This window comes from Plectropomus leopardus, chromosome 3 (assembly GCF_008729295.1).
Source record: "Plectropomus leopardus isolate mb chromosome 3, YSFRI_Pleo_2.0, whole genome shotgun sequence".
Classification (NCBI taxonomy): Eukaryota; Metazoa; Chordata; class Actinopteri; order Perciformes; family Serranidae; genus Plectropomus; species Plectropomus leopardus.
In genome coordinates, this window is record NC_056465.1 from 21,084,794 (window position 1) to 21,105,508 (window position 20,715).

A 20,715-nucleotide genomic window follows, 5' to 3' on the forward strand; every position below is an offset into this window, starting at 1 on the left:
TGTTTGCAGTTTGCCTTTAAATGCTTAATAGGAGGACTTAAAATAAAGCATCACCCATTCATCATTTTAAAGACACACTTGTGTGTTTTACCACTGTTATTCCACTTGTGGCGTTTGTATTTCACTAAGTAGATCATGTCATTAGCGCCGTCAGGATTGCAGGATAAATTCACACCGTGGTGACTGATGCTGCAAAAGTACGCAGTGCTGAACGGGGATTCAGATAAAGAGACACACTTGTGACCTGGATTGATATCATGATGCCCTGTTTTAATGTTCCCTTGTTTCCATAATATCCTATAAAGTTTCCCAGAAAGAACCTGGTAATTTGGTACTAATCATGTGGAGATATAAGAGACAGTGTTCATTTGGTACACCTTTTAATTAATTAAGATAATTAAAGCATTCATTTCAAGAGAAACCTAGAGAGTCTTATAATGAACATGCAAAAATATGAAATTCGTATACAGGCAGGTACACAATTCAATTTATACAGAAAAGTAAAAGTTTTCAATAATAAATTTAAAATGCACTTAGTATTAGGTAATTCTCACTGCAATTACAAAAAAATTACATAGCGCTTTCCAAAAAACTGACAAAGAAATGTTTATGAAAATATTTTGAAATTACACATCTATAAAAAAAATAGCTACAGCTTTATTCTTCTGAGATTTAAACAATAGCATCATACTGAATACACAAAACAAGAATCTTTTATGCTGGTACACGGTTGGACAGTAACATAATGCAATCCAAAACAACGATCCTGCAACAAATATTTTCAAAGCTTCCAGAGCTTGAGTCAACTCTGTGGTAACTTTTGAAGTTTATTGTGGTGTTGCATTGGATTGCATTATATTGTAAGGCGTTTCTGTTATTTTGTCCATCCTCGTGTGTATGAAAATACACTCTACAAAGCACTCTTGCTTTTTCTTTGTGAAAATAAAAATCCCTCTAAAAGTCCTTCTTTTTCAAAAGTTGATGGCGAACAACAAAGGCCTTAGCTGCTGCTATGTTTTCCTGCTGGCTCTAATTGCCCTCAGATAAGCTCTGCTTTGTAAAGAGCTGCTATTTCCATGCCTGGATCTGGCCTGAAACAGCTGCTCACATTCTGCAGGCTCCTGTGTCTGCTGCTTTTTTTCCCCATGGGTCCACTTGGTCTCGAGTGTGTCAGCATTCTCTGTCTTTCTGTCTGTCTGCCACACCGTGTCCTCCTCCTCCTGGACGGCAGCAGAAACAGGAAGCAGTCACCTGTATGGAATGCCATCCATTGAGATACACACACACACACACACACACACACACACATATATATAGTGACATATATAGAGAGGGATAAAAGAAATTTAGACCAATATTAAATAAATAAATTTAGAAATAAATGAATGAATAAACAGATAAATGTACCCAAGAAATAAATAAGTATGGCTATGAAATAAATCCTGAAATAAATAAATGAGGCAATCCATTAGATGGAAAGATATACTTAAAAATGAGGCCCTCTTGTTCAATAAATAAATAAATACAGATTTTTAACTTTCCATATATATATATATATTCTGTGTATATATATATATATATATATATATATATATATATATCCATCCTAATTTATTTATTTCATAGGCATATTTATTCTTAAATAGACATTCTGTACACCTGAACCTAATGGGAAACCAGTCCGTGGCACTGGTTTGTTTTGCCAGCCAGTCATTGGGCAGATTTATGTTTTCACTGGCACTGTTTTTTGTTTGTTGATTGATCCATGTATCAGGGCTGAAACCATTATTTGCAGACTGATCATGTTTATCTACCAATCTGTTAAATATTGATTATTTAATGTTAGCTTCCTGCTGCTGTGGACAGAATGTAGTGCAGTAAAAGCAGATAGATGATGACAAGCTCTACAGGCAAAGACAGGCCCAAACACATGATGTAATGTAAACGATATCTGTCCAGGTCTACAAATCAAACCAAGTGAAGCAGTTTCATTCATCATTCTTTAATTTTGACCATGTCATGGACGGGGTTTTCCCCTCGCCTTGTAACCCGACCTGGCGACTGGAACATCCAGGATACATTTCTAACAAAATGACAACCATCTTGACCTTCTGCCACAGCAGAGCGTAAACGTTTTTTCCAGCATTTTGCAAAGAGAATCATCAAAGGTGTTAAAAGATGCTTTTAATGTGGCTAAGGTTGTTTGATCCAATTGAATCTCTTCCTTCCTGTTTCTCACAGAAAGCCACAGGAGCTGCAGGAGGCGCTATCCCCAGACGAAGAAATGGAAAAGTGTTTCTAGGTAAGTCACAGGCAGTAGTGGAAGAAGTACTCAGATCCTTAAGTAAAAGTATCAGTTCCAATAGGAAAAATTACTCCATTACAGGTGAAATCCTGCATTCGGAGTATTATTAAAGGCCCATGTGTAGGATTTAGGGGCATCTGTTGGCAGAAATGGAATATAATATTCATTACTATGTTTTTGTAAGTTTATAATCACCTTAAAATGAATCATTATATTTTTGTTACCTTGGAATGAACCCTTCATATCTACATACGAGCGGAGAGTCTGGCATGTTTTACAGAAGCCCAGAACGGATAAATCACTGGCTCTTGATATGGCTATTAGTGTTTTCAAGTTTTCAGGTTTTCCTGTTTTTGTGTTGGCCACTGTAGTTCTCCTACACGCTTGGCACCATGAGCGAAGTTTTCTGTATCCAATCTCACTTCTCGATGCCACCAAATTCTACACACTGCACCTTTAAGTGAAACTTCTAAGTATTATCAGTAAAATTCACTTCAAGTATCAAATGTCAAAGTACTCATTCTGCAAAAAAATGTCCTCTGTGACTGATATTTTGTTATGTATTACCTTATTGAATTAACACTGATGCATTAATGTGTAAGTAGCATTAAACTATTTTATATACAGTTTGATAGTTTAGACTGTAGTTACACCATAAATCTAGGGGGTAAGAAATGATAAATGGAGCCCAAAAAAAAAAAAGTTCTTCGACACACATTTGTACTCATGTTTTATATTTTAATCTAATTGTTGCATTTTTGTGGGAAAACATTGGAGAGTTTTTATGTCTTTGGGCCTTAGTTTAGTTATTAACATTAAATCATTTGAGACGTTTAGAGGAAAAACATCTCTTTTGGTGGAAGTGCTTGTAAGTTAAGTTGTTCATTGCCCTCTCCCCATGTTTTTGCAAGAAATCAAACCACTTTGCTCAAGTTTCAAAGGATTAATCTCCATTGCATTGTAATTTATAAGAATTTCCTTTTTTTGTATGTAGGTGTAAATGAATATAAAATCTTAATTTGAAAATTAAATGGTAATTGTTGCTGTTGGATGAATGTAGTGGAGTAAAAAGTACACTATTCCCCTGATAAATGTAATGGATTAAAAGTAAAAAATAGCGTTAAATATCTCAAAATTTGAATGCGTTTAATGTGCAGTTACTGTCCACCAGTGGTCAGCGGCTGGGCTAAACGTGGTGTTTTTATAATAGAGTAAATGTGATTTGTGTGGTCAGAAACACCTTTGCCGCTAAGAGACTTCCCTCCGTTGTTATTGTTTGTTACTCTGTGGTGACCCGCCAGCTGCCCCTCCAGCCGGCCTTTACCCAAAGTGTCAGATATTTCCCATGATGAGGCCTCTCCCCCTCCTCCTGCGCTCCAAATATAGCCCATTTATTTGTATATGTGGTTGGTAACTGTTCTAAATCAAAGCCCAGTCTTCTCCCCTCCTCCTCCGTGGAGTGGGGAGGGGGGTGGTTGTTCGACGGCCTCTCAGCTGCCGCCACCTGTCACCCTCCCTGACACACTTCCACTGCAGCTATGACGCTGCTCCGAGGGAACCAGGTGTCTCTCTCCCCCTCCCTCACTGCTGGCCTGGCGGGGGAGGAATTCCTTCCACTCACCCTCAGTTTAATTGATGTTTGTGTTTTATCATTGTCCAGAGACAGACTTTACTATCCGTTACCTTTCGATGAGTGCTGTACATTAGGTCAACGTCTGACTCTCCAGTAGAAATTAGTCAGATGCGTCTTACTGTCGTCCATGTAGGATCTTTGATTTGACAGCGGGCGTGTATGTATCCACCATCATCTCCATACCAGTCCGGTGATCTAATCAAGCCGCTAGCTGGTGATGTCAGCCGTTACCATGAAGCCAGTGGGCACAATAACAATGACAGGGATAACCTATGATCGCTATGATCCCGTTTCTCATGAGTCATGGCACAACTTTAGGATGGAGAGCAGAAGTCTGTACGGAGAGGGATTTAAGAGAAGAGGCTCTGTCTCCCTTCAAGAAGTTTGAAATCATTTAGATTAGAAATTAATGATTAGTTGATTAATCCCTTTAAACCGGAGCAAATTTGCCGCAATCTCTTTCAAAAACGTGGGGGAAAGGCAATAAGGAAACTGGAAGCATCACTGGGAATCTGGAAGACTGTTGTAATGTTAGCCAGTTAGCACATAAACAACACAATCCGGGTCTGAAAGAAGAAAGCATGTCTACCGTGCACCAGTGAATAACAATACAAACCATCAGGAAACATTTCTATTCAACAGCTCAGTGGTTAAAGAAAAACTGTTTTATCTTATACAAGTTTATTTCAACCTCACTCCCTCTTGAGTTAAGTTGATTTGTTACTTCCCTCACTTCTGCATCTCTTCTCGTGCGCTGAGCTGAACTACGAATCAGAGTGACTGAGTTCACGGGCAGGCTCTACCGTCTATGATGCTGATTCAACATGCTGAATCGGCTGATAAAAAGCTGACGAGGGTCGCAAAGAGTAGGGGGACAGGGGACGGAGACAGGTGACAGGGACAGGGGACAGACACCTACAAATGTTCTGACATTGACCAACGGCCAACCATCTGCTTGGTCTGTCAGGGCCTTCTCGATTATATGATTTGTATTAAAAAAAGCCCAAAAAACAAAGATATAAAATGGAAAAAGCAGAAAACCAGCTGACTAAAATGATTAATTGAAATATTTTCAGATTTTCTTCTGATTGACCATTTCATTAATTGACTAATCGCTTCAGTACCTACATTTTTTTTTGGTTTTGGACTATTTAAACAAAATGAGTCGTCATCTTGAGTTTGAGGAAAGCATTATAGACATTTCCACTATTTTGAAAGCTTTTATAGACCAAATGATTCATTGTGAAAATACCAAGCATATATAAGAAAATAATTGTTAGTTGCTGCCCTAATTTGGACGATGAAGTCTGATCAGTAATGAAATGAGGATGTCACAGCTGCACCATCAAAAACCATTCTCAGTTCTCCCCAGTAACTATAAGTCGCTGGTGACGAGGGCGTGTGATAAATGGCTAAATTTAGCTCCACATGAATTGTGTCGGAGCAAAAGAGTCATCAGCATCGTATGAAGTCACCCTGTCACTGTTGTAAAAAAAAAAGATGCCGTTGGCGGTTTTCTTGTTCAAGGATTCTTCTGTTCGTACTCAGTGCATCTTTAGACTGTGACGGTACTGACTGAAGGAATGAAGCAAGATCATAAAACAGATCAGACCTCACACTCGAGCAACACAAAGACAAGACAAAATAAAAATAACACGAAAGTAACCTCAATGTTTACTTCCTCCCCTGTAGATTTAGAGCTAAACCGCGATTTTAACGGGGAGGACTATGAATATGAAGACGAGGCCAAGCTTGTCATTTTTCCAGACCACTTCGAGATCCCTTTACCAAATATTGAGGAGCTGCCCGCTCTGGTCAGTGAGTCGGTGCTGCACGGGTTCTTGTGTGTTTCCATGCATGTTGATGGGGAGGGTGCACTCAGTGGTTCCCCCGACACTGAACAGACAGGTTGGTTGTTGTTGTCTTGAGGAACTGCGAAGCCTGTATCCATTAATTGGTTTAGATTTCAGTGACTTTGTGGTCACAAATTTTTAACTTTGCACCTAAGAAAATGATATATTTTGTAGGGATGTCTCGATCAAGTTTTTTTTGTCTCTGATCCCCATCCAAGCCATTTTATATTGAGTATCTGCCGATACTGAGTCTCAATCTGATACTTGTATTTACCTGGATAAGACAGCTGCACACTTCAAGTCCTTCAAAATAATTAAAATCAATCCAGTGTATATGCTTGACAATTTAATAGCTCTGCAATGCACTACAAGACAAGATATCTGCATCCAAACAGTTCCTTAAGGGGATTTTTTTTTATTTTTTACAAAATAACAAAGTAAACAAACTAAATCTATTTTTCATATGGCTCATATCACGATGCCAATTAGTGCAGCTTTTTTTTTTTTTTTTAATAAAATAACAACGTAAAATGTGTCTTCAGAAATAGCTCTCAAATACTCTCAGTGTAGCATTTTAATAAAAGTACAGAACACCATCAATAAGTAATATAATCACAATTCCACTTGTAGCTGAACTTTACCATTCCCAAAATGAACAACAAAAAATTGGATTCTACTTAAAGTGGTGTAGCAGCGTAAGTTGAACATGAAAACATTTGGTTTCTTCTTATCGGAGCAGCAGCTTCGTAATAAAACCTGAATATCTGCCCGATATCCTGATCAGGCCTGATACCAATCCAATCGAGACATCCTGACTATTTTTTGAGTATAACAGTTTTCAAGCTTTAGTTTACATTGGGATGGATTTTGGTGCAAGAGTTTGGCTGTTTTGTATGCCACTGTCTGCCAAGAAAAGATACTGGGGAACCACTGCATAGGTGTCACTTGAGCTTTATATAAGCTTTTTTTTTTTTTTTATTTCTTGCATGGAGTCCAGGAGAGACATTTTCCTCCTGTTGTGTTTTGTTATGTTTTGTTTTTTTGAGCTTCTACAGTGAATGAGGTTTGTGTTGGCGTGTCGTTAGGCATGTATCATTTGATGTTGTGAATGCTGTGAATCTTTCCTTTTTTAAAAATGATTGAAGTGCTTCATTTCTGCACTTCAATAGCAACATAGTGATGCTCTGTCTTCCTTTGCTGGATCTATTGCTTCACGTGGCACAGCTTCACAATGCCTTGCATAGATCCTGCATGCTCCCACTTGTTTTCTTTATTTTTAAGACATACATGTGAAGGGACAGTTCTTCCCAAAATCAGATATGCGTATTTTTCCTCTTACCAGTATTGTGCTATTTATCAGTCTAGATCATTTTGGTGTTTCTGAGTGTTGGAAATGTTAGCCATAGACCTCATGCCTTGTTGTGAGCAGTTTCATGTAGGAATTATTTTCTTTCTACCAAACTACATTTGACAACTATATCACCAAACAGAAGGAAGCGTGCATCTACTCATGGATGAGAGGCTTGTGCTCATGAATGTGCGAGATGTAAAAATAATGGCGACCTCCCCAGCTGCAACATTAGCTAGCACAGTGGTGCTATATGAGCTACCAGTAGATGCACACTTCCTTCTGTGGAGTGGTGTGGCTGGCAGGTGTAGTTCAGTTAAAAGAAAAAAGTTTCTAAATTCATAATTTCTGGAAAAAGACATTGCTGTTGAGATTTCAAATGTATTTTTTGGTGCTTTGAGCACCACAAGCCGTGTGCCATCCGGCTCCATAATACAGGCAGACATCTCTATGGCGCATATCTCCAACACTCGACAACTCAGACCAAAGCAATATAGATTAATAAAAAGCAGTACAGGTAAGGGGGAAAATTATGTTAATTATTTTTAAATTTATTTTAATTTGGGGGTGAACTGTCCCTTTTCAGCGTGACCTCAATCAACCCCACTCTCAGAAGTTCATTCTCTCTCTGCTTGTTTCCTTTGACGTTCAGGTGACCATCGCCTGTGACGCAGTGCTCAACGCACCATCAGCTTACAAGAAGCAGGAGCCTGAATCCTGGGAGGAGGAGATCCAGGTATCCAGACATGCCAGGAGCCTCAGACAGCTGGATAATGGGGTCAGGATCCCACCCAGGTAGGAAACGCTAAATACACCACTGTTTCATTTACACAGCAAGCCATGTAAATTTCTGAGTAGAAAACAACAGTTGCATTTGTACAGCCATTCACATGACAAGGGCTTGGTATCAGTATGGTAAGGTATCAACCGAAACATTATTCCCAGCTATTATGGAATAATATCTCACTTAATCTTGTCACTTTTTTCTCCATATCTTTTTACTTACCCTGACCTTAAGAGTCCATTGTTGTGTTTTATGTATAGGTTCTTTGTATTATGTTTTTTTTTTCTTTTCAATTGCACTACTATTACATTACACCGTAATTCACAAGTGCTTTAACGCATTCAATTTGTGTGTAAAAAGTATATGTAAGCCCCATGATAAAAAGCCCTGTGATGCTAATAGATAGCTCACAACTTTCCCCAGTGCAAAGCTCACACTCAGCAGCAACTTCAGTTCCTCTCGTCACCCGACGTCACATCCTAAACACAACCAAATGTCAATGTTTAACAATGTTGGACAACACCTGAGTTGTCTTAAGAGCATAAAGAAAGATGCTGCTCTAATCCTCGGGTGCTGTAAAATGCTCTCTCTCCATCTCTTTCTCTGTCTCTTGTGATTGAAGCAAATAAAACCTCAGGCAATTAATAAAAGTTTTACGGTGCACGTGCCAATCCATTCATATTATGGGTGTTGAATGAAGTACTCTTTGGTATTGGTATCACTTTAAAGGTACTAGTATTGCAGTTTTTTTAAATGATACCCAACCCTACGCATGTCTGTCTTACTTCTTGCTGAGCAAAATGCAGATTTTTAATCATTCTGTGAGTGTTTGTGTGACCGCAGGATAAAAAACAACAACAACACAGCAATAAAAAGAGCCTCTGTTTGTTTGCTATCAGTGGCTGGAAGTGTCAGAAGTGCGAGATGAGAGAAAACCTGTGGCTGAACCTGACAGATGGAGCCGTGTTCTGTGGGAAGTGGTTCTTTGATGGGAGCGGAGGAAACGGCCACGCTCTGGAGCACTACAAAGAGACCAAATATCCCCTGGCTGTCAAACTGGACACCATCACCCCAGATGGAGCAGGTCAGAGACACGGTGACACGGTTATCTGAACTGTTGCGAAATCCCAGTTATTACACAGTGTTACTCAGTTAGTCAGTGTCCTTTAAAATCATTTTAGTTTTACCAACACAATAAAACTTCTGGCAAAGTTTATAAAGTAAAAGGAAAAAAAGGACAGTGGCTCATATAATAAAATCCTGCGTTTAAACTGTATAATTTATTGATGCCATTTTGTTCTGACTTCTTTTGCGTTTTACATATTCTCTGTATTCTTTGTTTTAAGCTTAATAAAAGACTATGAATAAATAAATGAATATATATATATCTATCTATCTCTCCTCCTATGTGTGTATATATATATATATATATATATATATATATATATATATATATTTATATTATATATATATATATAATATATATGGTGGCCTCATTTTTGCACAGTACTGTACACTGACTTATTAGATAAGTCAGATATGAGAAAGGACTGTACAATTTAATACAGTCCAATAAAACACCTCAGCAGTCCGCCATGAAGACACTGATATTTAATTAGTAACATTTTGGTGCATGGTTTGTTGAAATCTGTAATTCGAAAATGTACCTATTAATCTTTTTTTTAAAAAAAAGGCCTGATTAAAAACCAGGCCAATCATAGTGAAATAACTGATCCTGTGGTTTCAGATGTCTACTCATTTGAGGAGGAGGAAGCCGTGTTGGACCCCCACATATCAGAACACTTGTCACACTTTGGAATAGACATGTTACAGATGCAGAAAAGAGTAAGTTGTCTTAGTTGTGAACAAACACAAACCAAAAAGTGAGGCTTCCACAGTGAAGGGTTTACTCAGAGCTCTCTCTCTCTTCAGACAGAAAATGGCCACCACACAGACAATAACGCCCGGCCGCGGGTCAGTGAGTGGGAGGTGATCCAGGAGTCGGGCATGAAGCTGAAAGCGGTGTTTGGTTCTGGTTACACCGGCATCAAAAACCTGGGAAACAGCTGCTACTTCAGCACAGTGATGCAGGTCCTCTTCAGCATCCCTGACTTTCAAAGGATGTAAGTACACACACTTCACGAGAATATGTTATCTATGTTATTTGGCATGCAGACTTATCATTTTGACACATTATTTAATATATATTTTTAACATTATTTATGTGCATCATAGCACTCATAGCAGAAAACAAAGAGACCATGTTCAGCGTGTCTTAGTCACTTTGCGTATTAACAGAATCTCTACTTTACAGCAGTGAACGCTGTGGGTCCTGTTTTAACAATATATAGCATGTGGTCATGGGGCAAGTGCATTTATGGTGTGTCTAACTCCAATTTTGCTAGTTAATCAGTTCATAATCTGTGCATTCCCCCTCACATTAAGGGGGATATATGGGCAGAAATGGAATATAATATAATAATTGTATTTTCTGCAGTGTACCCCAAAATAACAGGGTTCTCACAGATCCTAAGAAGGTCTCAAAAGGCATTGAATTTTATTAATCGAAGAATAGTCCTTAATTGGTATTAATATGACCTAAATTAATCTTTCAAAATTCTTAAAATGCTCAGTAGGATTTTATGAATCTGTTTGCGTTGTAAAATCTCAGAATAATTGGTCACATCTATATTTTCATTAAATGATTTGATAAATTCCTCTTCTTAAATGTGTCATGGTGGGAATCCAAGCAATTGAATTTCACATGCAGAGTGAGAAACGCAAAATCATCCAGAAAACTGTCCAGAAATGCAAAATAATACGTTCATTGTCTTCCATGTGTTCCACTTTAAAAAGGGTTATTTTTTCATCATTAGATGTTGATAATGCAACTTCTTTACTGAACAAACGTTGTGTATCTAACAATAAACATTTGGGCAAAATAAAATCAGGTTAATTGAAATTATTATCTCTTGATCAGCATGTCAGATATTCCATGGATATAAGTTTTTATTACTTTCAATCAGTTTTTATTAAGTTTCAATTACCTAATGCCAGTCTAGGAGTGTTGGTAGTTTACTGCAGCCAGCGTTTTGATTTGTGAGTCTATAAGCAACATGAGACATCTAACAACTAATTTGTGTCCAAAATGTCAGGTGCAATGGTCAATATATTTTTACAAAGTAAACCAATGATTGATAAACAGCATCAAGCAAGAGACACTTCATTTGCAGTTTGAAACAAACTCGAATGAACAGGAAGGACTTCCTAATATGACCCGCCTTTGTCTTAATTTTTGCAATCCTGATTTAGTTACTTCAAGGTAATTGTGAAGTATTTCTCATTCCATCAGTCCGCTTGCTTGTTATTATCTGTGACAATCTTTATTTTGTTTGTTAGTTGATTGTCTAGCTCTGGATTAGGTATGGAGGTTATTTTAAAACAACTCTGGGCATTTAAGTAACTTATATGGCCACCTGCAGAAGGTGTTGGTGTCTTCTTATTACCACCTCAGGCTCTTTCCAGTGGTCATGTATCTGTTTGTTGTAACCATGTGCTGCATCCGAAGTGAGCGTGTGACATGTATTTTGATCTTTAGGTATGTGGGTAATCTTCAGAGGATATTTGACTATTCACCCCTCGACCCCAGCCAGGACTTCGCCACACAAATGTAAGTGACTCCAGTGTTACATAATGCTGTGTTACAGTACGACAAACAAGTGAAGGTGTTTTCGAGCTGCTGCTGTCTCGAAGTCTTGTCTATGAATGTTCATGAAGCTAATAAAACATGTTTTAAGCTTTTTTTCGTTACCATGTCCGGGTAAATACTTGTCATGTGAGCCAGTGTGTTGCAAGAGGCCGGTCAGGTGCTGCGATGAAAGTAGAGTCTTAGCCAAACAGGGATAAATATCAGATACTGTATGTGAAGCAACAAACGCTTCATATTCTGAGACACGTTGCCAGATCAACATGTTTATACCCGTCACTGTTTCTACTTTACAGCCTGTCAACACAAATCAGGTCATTCAGAAAGACAGTCTGTGTCTCGTTATGTGTCAGGCCTGGATTGATTAAATATGATTCCTGTCTAAAAAGCGCTGAAGGCATAGAGTTAAAGAAGTCCTCCTGGTTCTTGGACAGGAAGGGTTATTCTATTTAAATTAATAAATGATATTACCTGGTAGGGCTGTATGTGACAGGCTGAAGCTTCATTTATAATACTGGCACTGAGATGCTTAATCAGCATTCAAATGTTGAGCTTCATTTTTTTCCCCATGTTTATTCATTCTGTTTAAAATCAGTGTTTCTGCACAGCTGCAGATAAAGATTAGACTACAGCTCCCTCTGTGTGCATGTTTTGATCCAGTATGCTCGCCTTTCTTTTTTTTTAAAGATTTTTTTTGGGGGGGCTTTTAGCCTTTAATGGATAGGACAGCTCAAGCATGAAAGGAGGAGAGAGAAGGGGCAACATGCAGCAAAGGGCCGAGGCTGGAATCAAACCTGCAGCCCTGCAGCGAGGATATAGCCTCTGCACATGGGACGCCCGCTCTATCAACTGAGCTACTGGGTGCCCAATTGCTTGCCTTTCTACTTATTTATTTATATATATATTTTTAGCCTCTATTTCATTTTATTGTTTTTATATATTTAATTACCCCCCTACTTTTTTAAAATTCATTTATTTTTTTCATTCTATTTTATTGGTGTAAAAGGTCATGTTCATTTGGTGATTCATCTAACTATTGAAGAATTCAGCAATACAAAGACTTGTGTTAAGTGGGATGTGAGGATTCTTAAAATAACATCTGTACACATGTGAAGCGCTGACTGTATCTGACTGATGTTTAATGAAAGCTGTTGTGTTGTGTCTCTTTCCTAAGTATTTGAACACTAAGTTTAATTTGTTTATGTACTTTGAGGGGGGGGGTCTGCTCAGCTGATTTATATACAGCAGCTGGAAAATGTCCGACTTGACCGCAGGTTTTTGTCACCACCCCCTGCTGCTGCTGCCCGAACTGGCGAGGTGCAGTGCATCTAGAACAAGCCTAATATAGGTTTTTGGAGAGCGTGATGCTGATGAAAGTGATTGTACTTATTTGTTTTTATTAGGAATGTAAAAGCATTACAACAAAGGAGTCTCCCAGAGGACAGCGCTTAAAAGTATGACTAAAAACACTTATTTCTAAAGCGGTCCTCAGTGGAAACAGCAAACACTACACAGAAACACACACATCATTGCAAACAAATAAGATGTATTATAAACTTACTTAACCCCTTGTAACCCCATGCCCATGGTTCAAATGACCTCGAAGGTGAACCATCAACCCTGCTGAAATGGGTTCGTACACTCACTGCCCGCTGAAGTTGGAGCTGAACGTGATTCAGAAGGATATAGAAAAATACAGAACAGTTTGTTACCTAAAAAGCTGAGGATAACAAATTAGTTGCTCATTGAAAGGCCCCGGGTTTGTTGTCTGAGAGTTTTTAAATGTTTTTCTCTGACTCTTAGAAACACTCGTGTCCTTAGGGTGCATCGTTCGAGAAATCACCCAAACTAAACTCAAAGACTAACCATATGTTGTCATGTTTGTGCCTTTTGATTTTGTCCGACAGGGCTAAACTGGGACACGGACTGCTGTCAGGCCAGTACTCCAAACCACCCATGAAATCTGAGCTCATTGAACAGGTGATGAAAGAAGAATACAAGGTATTAAACTGGGTATGTCCAGCTCCCAAACTGGGTCCATCACTGACAGAAGCATGTTAATACTGAGTGGTAGCAAAGTGAGGCTATTTCATTTGTTGTCCAAACTGTAAGGGTTGTCAAGAAGACAGAGTTTCAGATTGTCAGTTTGATGTTTTCCCAATTTAAACATCAAACAACTTTAAAAATGCAGTATAATCTGTGTTATTAATATACCTGAGCTTTTTTTGTGATTGTAGCAGCCAGACAGAAGTTGATAGAAACAAAAGAAAGATGTGAATTTGTGATCCATTGTCAGGTTTTCTTGTGCTTTGACCTTTTTTCTCTAGTCTGAAAATATCCTGTGGCTGCCGTCTTAAATATGCAACTCGAATTGTTTATGAGCACAGCTTTAACACTGTGTTTTGCTTTTAACTCCTCACATTGCTGCTTAATTTAGTCACAAATATTAGCTGTGCTTGATGATTTTCTTGTGTTTCCTGCAATCTGTCAAGTCCTTCAGCCAGGGTTCCTACAACCTAAGAAAAAGACTTTTTAATGCCACTTCGAATTCTATTTAAGACCCATTTTACAATAACCAAAAATTTAAGAAGATTTTAAGAAAAACAAAAATATGAAGCCATATCAGTTACTCAGGGTTAGGAACAATTTTATCAAATTGTTTATTGTAACATGCAATGCAACCTTTTTGGTCAAGTTAAAAAGTTGGATGATCTACTTTAAATGCTGGAAAAAAAATAAAAACCCTCTAAAGTGGAACACATGGAAAACATTATTATAAAAGTGTCCATTTGGTCTGTCTTGAAAAAAAAAAGGTTTAATTTGTCATGTGATTGGATGTGGTAAATGTGTTGTTAGTTCCTCCATCCCTATCTGTGTGATAGTAATGCAAAAGGCATTCTGTTAATTATTGAAAAGTTGTTTATCACCAATTCTTTCTATTCTTTTTAGCATTTTTAAGACTTGACAGTTTTCTTTAAGACAACTTAATACCAATTAAGGCCTTATTTTTAAATTAATGAATTAATTGCCTTTGAAGAGTTATTAAGGATCCGTGGAAATCCTGTTGAACAGTCAAATTTTTTGGGGGGTATTTCTTTGTGTGTTTTGCTTTACTGATTTGAACGCTTGTGATATGAAATAATCGCTTTTTCAGCCACACAGTACGCAGTTGCTGAGAAACTAGGAGAGGAAAGCCATTAAAAAATAATGGGGCCCAGCACTCGGCCTGTAAGCCGCGAGCTGCTTTTAAGCCTTACCAGCCACAGTAATCGATAGGGCAGAGCTGTGATCCTGCACTTCCTACACATGTGATGTTTGGGGTCGAGTTTGGACACTTATTGACAGCTGGGAAGGGGCCTGAGTTGGCATGCTGTTGTCAGTCTGTGTTAAGGAAATATTACCCATTTCAATAATTCTCATAAAATTGCTTTGTGCTGTAAAAAAAAATATGCACCGTACCTTTTGTTTGCTAAGCTTCCGTGCCTGTGTTGTGAGACTGTACTTTATTTTATTATTATATTATATAATAATAAAATAAAGTACAAAGTATATATATATATACTTATATATATATATAAAGTATATATTATATTTATACTTTATCAGAGGAGGGAGGTGGTTGGAGTGTAACTTTTTTATTTAAAATAAATACTCCATTTAAAGTAGTATGTCTCTTACCTAAGCCAAAATTAAAAACACAAGTCTCTCCTCAGTGCTTATGTTTTTTTCTTTTAATGCCTGACCTATTTTGCAGCACCCCTTCCCTCCTCATAAATAACAAACAGTCCCTGTTCCTAACCACAGAGAGAGGCTGGTGCAGCATTAGGAGCCTGCGCAGAGTGTCTATGCCAGTTCAGGTCTGACTGAGGTGTCTACATGATGGAGTAGCTCAGTTATCAATTGCATTATCTGGGTTTGTTAGTCCAACTTCAAGAAATTCGATTCAGTACAATTTCAGTTGGACTTACGTTTACATGTATTTTAAAAGTCAAGTTTTACTCGGGCTAACACAATAATTCGACTTGTTGTCATTCCAGCACCAGCAGAGGGGCGTCTCTCCTCGGATGTTGAAGGCCCTGGTCAGCAGGGGACACCCAGAGTTTTCCTCCAATAGACAACAAGATGCTCACGAGTTCCTCCTGCACATCATTAACTTGGTGGAGGTGAGTGAGTATCTGAAATGTACAATAGGTGACTGTAAATTAACATAAACCACAGCCAGTAAACTGTGTTTATTTGGAGAGGTCATGTTAGGATGCATGCGACATCATGAGATTAACATTATACCTGAGGAGGAAGTGTTGAGGTGTTAGATGCTGTTGAGTTAATAAAAACAAAGTAGAAATTATAATAAATTGTGCTTTGTAATGCTGCATCTAGACTTAGTCCAGATTTCTTGTGTCGGCAGAATAATATGCAAAAATAAGTTCAGCAGTTTTTAAAACTGTTTATGAAACTATTTCTTTTCTTTTTTTTTTTGTTGAGGAATTATTCACTGCTGTATTTGGATGTTTATAGTCCCCAGAGTCCTTTCATGTAGCACCAACTCAAAATTGCCCCAATTTTAACTTTGACAAGGTAAAAAGATAATATATATGGATATGAATGGATGGATATTAGATAGATATGTCAAATTTTGGAATTAAAGACAAACATTATGTGTGTTAGAGCGTCCGGTTACATGCGAATGTTCTTGATAGTTAATTCCAGTTAGTGCTCCAAAAACACACAACAGAATGGCATGCTGCCTCTCACAAAACTGAAACTCCCAATTAAGTTTTCTTCATTGTGAAATCATCACAATTTTACATTTACGGCTGGGTTACGCGTGACCCCTAACACACATGGACAGGCAGTTGACTGGGAGGGGAGGGTCTGTTTTTAACTAAACACAGCACACTGTCTCCTTGGTTGGTACGTACACTTGGGGTGCTCTGACGTGTCTTTCTCGACCAGGATATATATAGCTCAGTGCTATCTGTTACACAGGGAGGACAGATAATGCTTCCTATTCTGCCTCAGCCATGATACATGCCCTGACTTGGACCCCGACACCTTCTCCACACATGGTGTGAGGATCAACAACATACCTCCTATTTGACCCATTACCTGTAGAAGTCTAACAAATCTTGTAGTGCTTGGACTCGATTTAATCAAAAAAGACCGACATCCGCTCCTTTAATGGAAAAGCGATAAGTTTTCCGCTTTTCAGTTCTACCCCCACCTAGTGTCTCCAAGTGGTATTATTGTTGACGTCACTGTTATGAAGACTAGAGGGATGGCTTTCCATTTTCCTTCCTTCTAGAGCTTTGAAAACTATCCACAGACAAGCGGCACTAAATAACATCATCAACACACAAAATTGAAAAGAGAAGAAAAACATGTTCACTGAAGAGGTACAATAATTTTGTAATTATTTTAGATAGATTTTATTTGTTTAAAATGAAAAGAAATCGATATTCTGAAACATAGCGTTACTTGATTTTGAATGTTGCTATGGACTCCATTCATCGCAGATCACCTACATTCAATTGCTTTGAGAAATAGTTTTGCTAAAATATAGGTTCAAATTGCAGGGTAGGGGTTTTATGCAAGATGGTTGCAAGATTTTAGCTATGTGGCAGCTTTTCACATCATTTTGCCAACATTAATGGCAAATATAATAATTGCAGCCTCCTTTAATGGGGCTCTTTGTCTTTAGCTATTCAGAATTTCCACAGTTACAATACTTTCCGCCCTCTGCGATTTTCACTGCTATTGTGAATCGTGATGACAACTGCAAAATAACTTGTTTACTCCAAAATGACTCCTTTGCTGCGATAGCTAGCGCTGACCTTGGAAAACAAACAGCACAGCACAGTTTTTTCCCTGGAGATCATACTGGGGAGGGAGGCAGAATTGCATAGTTTAAGTTAGGCTAATAGCAAAACCAATTTTAATGCAATTTTGTCATTGTTTTGTAGCCATTACATTGTGCAATCAATATTAAATTCAAAATTAAATGTTTTAAAAAAAAAAGTTATCTCTTTAAAGCCACTCACTCGCCTCTACAGCTGTCTGTAAACCGGACACAGATTTAGGTATCCAGACATAGATAATGTGACTAAAGCCTCCACCATCAGCAACATTTTCCTCCATCTGTGTCAGCCCTTCATACTTGCCCCTGAGTAAAATTATAACTTGTGTATTTCTGTAGCCTCTGAGAATAGACGGGCTGGGTTGCAGAGAGGCTGCAGTGCAAACTGGTGCGTCAAGTCGCGATGCCGTCCTTCATCACAGTCTTCAAATAAACAGTGTAAACTTCAGTGACCCCTGCTGTTCAGGAGCAATGAGGAGACTCAAAGCCGCTCAGTGTTGGTGATTAATGTGCCTGTGATTCTGAAAAGATGTAACAATCTCAGTTATGGAGATTACGGGTGGATGAGGCGGTTCCTAAATTAACATGTCACACCTACATTATGAATGACTGTATTAAGAGATGTAGGTCAAACAGCAGTTGGGTTGAAGTCATGCCAGGAGACTGTAATAGACCACAGCACAGAATAGATTTATAGATAGAGTTGCATTTCAGACCTCAGGCTGTCATGTGTCACAGAAGCTTAACATGTTCATGGTTCATGTGAAGCTTCTGCACAGCTCTTACGTAGACATACAGTACTTTAATTAACAATACTTCTGTTTTAAATATAGAAATTAAAATATTCAGGCCTACTCTAAAAAGTATTTGTAAACGATTTTGGACCACAGTGCACTAAACTGCCACAGGATAATGAAGTTAATATGAGATTATTGCTGCATTAGCACAGCATACCAAACAATACCATTACAGTGTCAGGGACAGATGGGACACATGGCAGCTTAACTGCCAAAAGGATTTCATCTAGTTAATATGAAACACAAATTAATTGATGAACAGGTTCCCACGGTCATAGAAAACCTGGAAAAGTCATTATGGTTCACAATCACCTGAAAAAGGTAAGAAATTGGTAAAGAACATTAAAAGTTTGTGAAAGGTCATGGAATTTCACAAGCACATTTTTCAGTGCTGGAGAAGTGATGGACTTATTGTGTATAATGAAACCGTTGCAATAATTTTCTGTGGATAACCTTCAATGTAATGTAATGTGACTGCAATATTTAAAAAAAAAAATGGAAATAATAACAATCGTAATTAATAGAATTTACTTTTTTGGATCCTGGGAGATAAGGTCAGTTTTTCCATTTCAATATTTCCAAAATTATTCTGTAGCAATCTAACAAAGTAGGTGGTACTGGGTTTAACCACTATTTATTTATTTATTTATTTATTTATTTATTATTTTTACTCGCCAGCAAAAGGGCTTCTCCTCTAAAACACAACATGACCCAGAAAAATAGTCTCCATGTTCAGGCATGTTTGAACACTGTTCTTAAGATTTTTTGAAAGCCCTATCAGTACAAATTCAGTTTGGCATAGTCCCAAAATATATGACAATGGTTCGCTTCCACTGAGACACATTATCTCCAGCATGTCAGACTCATGTTTTTCATTTTTTATGTGCCTAATCTCATTGCCTGATGTTTTTTGATTGCCTTTTGTTGTTGATATTCAGTTTCACCCTCTGATCCACCCTTTACATTGTCTAACAGAGGAACAGCGCAGGCTCGGAGAATCCAAGTGACGCCTTCCGCTTCCTGGTGGAGGACCGAGTTCAGTGCTGCCAGACGCGTCGGGTTCGTTACACTCAGCGGGTGGACTACTGCATCCAGCTGCCAGCTCCCATTGAGGCGGCCACCAATCGAGGTAAAGGTGTCCCCATATACAAACACAATGTTGTGCTGCAGCAGAAAGCTCCAGCTGCCTCTGGTCGGCACAGCTGGCGCGAGGCTGAGCTCAGGTGGCACCAGCTGCTGGGAGCATCAGCAGGTTGCTTTCTGAAAGCCCACAGAAGGTCCTGGCGGGCCAGACTGGGAGCGGCGTGATTTAGAATGAGGAAGAACGTGTTTGTCTCTAAAAGAGACTACTTAAGGTCTTGTATGGTTAATATAAACAAACACAGCCCTGGTAAAGATGATGATGTTGATGCTGACCAAAGTAAAGGCTGTCAGTCTTATCAGCAGTCACCTGGACTACATTAAATCATTTAGTGCTATTAACCCCGTGAAACCTGAGAAAACTGGCATTATGTGATGAAAGATGAAATCACCCCCTAAGAATTAGCGACAAATTATTTGCTCAGGGTTCAAAAGTTTAAATACTTGTGAAAGGCGTCTGAAAGCAGCACAAGAAAAGTGATGCTGCTCCAGGTTTCAAAGGGTAAAAATACAACTTGTAGTGTTTTTACTTGAAATTGAACTTAAAAATACTAAATGTTATGGAGTTTTGCAGATGTTAACATGTATGTTGGACATGCACCAAATGACTTCTCAAGCGATTTTACTGTTGCAATAAAATTTCCGGTGTCCAAATTTAATCACTGAGTTTTTACAAATCTCGGTTCTCTTACTGTGGAAAAGCAGAAGAAACTGATGGAATTGTGGAATCAACAAGAGTCCGTAATAATTTCAGCATTTATCTGATCCACCAATCAGCACTTATTTTAGTGAGAAATCATAATTTTTGAAACAGTTTGTCTCTTATTCTCACTGTCTTCCACTTTAAAATAGTGCAGTGAATCAACAGAGGCTGGTAGCAAGTGGTGGCGACAAAATCCAAAATGTAAAGTTTGTACGCAAATACATTAAATCTCTATGGATTATATTGATGCAGGGCTGATAAGAATACTGTCGACAAATAATGCATTTTATTGTGTCTCTTGAGGAATTGTTTATGTCATATTTCTTAAAGAGAGTTTTGCATGATATTTCCCGCGAGGAGCAAGATAGAAAATAATCTCAAAAGGAATCTAGCTGTAGTCTTGCAAATAGTGATTCTGGAAGATTCTTGTTATTTGTAAAAAAGTAAAAAAGTGTGTGACTAAAACCTCACCAAGTGTTTTTTATTTATTTATTTATTTAAAGATTAATGGTTGGGCTTTTATTGCCTTTAATGGACAGGACAGTTTGAGCTTGAAAGAGGGAGAGAGAGAGGGCAACAAAGGGTCAAG

General features: G+C 38.2%; 1 protein-coding gene across 3 annotated transcripts in view; it reads left to right on the plus strand.

The window, feature by feature from the left end:
- The window catches only part of usp13 (ubiquitin specific peptidase 13), a 51,933-nt gene that overhangs the window by 7,233 nt on the left and 23,985 nt on the right, over positions 1-20,715 (plus strand). Inside the window, exons 4-13 of one of the 3 annotated variants that reach the window (XM_042516409.1) lie at positions 2,242-2,302; positions 5,631-5,752; positions 7,792-7,934; positions 8,823-9,007; positions 9,671-9,768; positions 9,856-10,046; positions 11,522-11,593; positions 13,537-13,642; positions 15,667-15,792; positions 19,259-19,412. In XM_042516409.1, the coding sequence (XP_042372343.1) occupies positions 2,242-2,302; positions 5,631-5,752; positions 7,792-7,934; positions 8,823-9,007; positions 9,671-9,768; positions 9,856-10,046; positions 11,522-11,593; positions 13,537-13,642; positions 15,667-15,792; positions 19,259-19,412 (1,258 nt within the window). The remainder of the gene's footprint in view (positions 1-2,241; positions 2,303-5,630; positions 5,753-7,791; positions 7,935-8,822; positions 9,008-9,670; positions 9,769-9,855; positions 10,047-11,521; positions 11,594-13,536; positions 13,643-15,666; positions 15,793-19,258; positions 19,413-20,715) is intronic. The other 2 variants (XM_042516415.1, XM_042516422.1) reach the window with 2 other exon arrangements.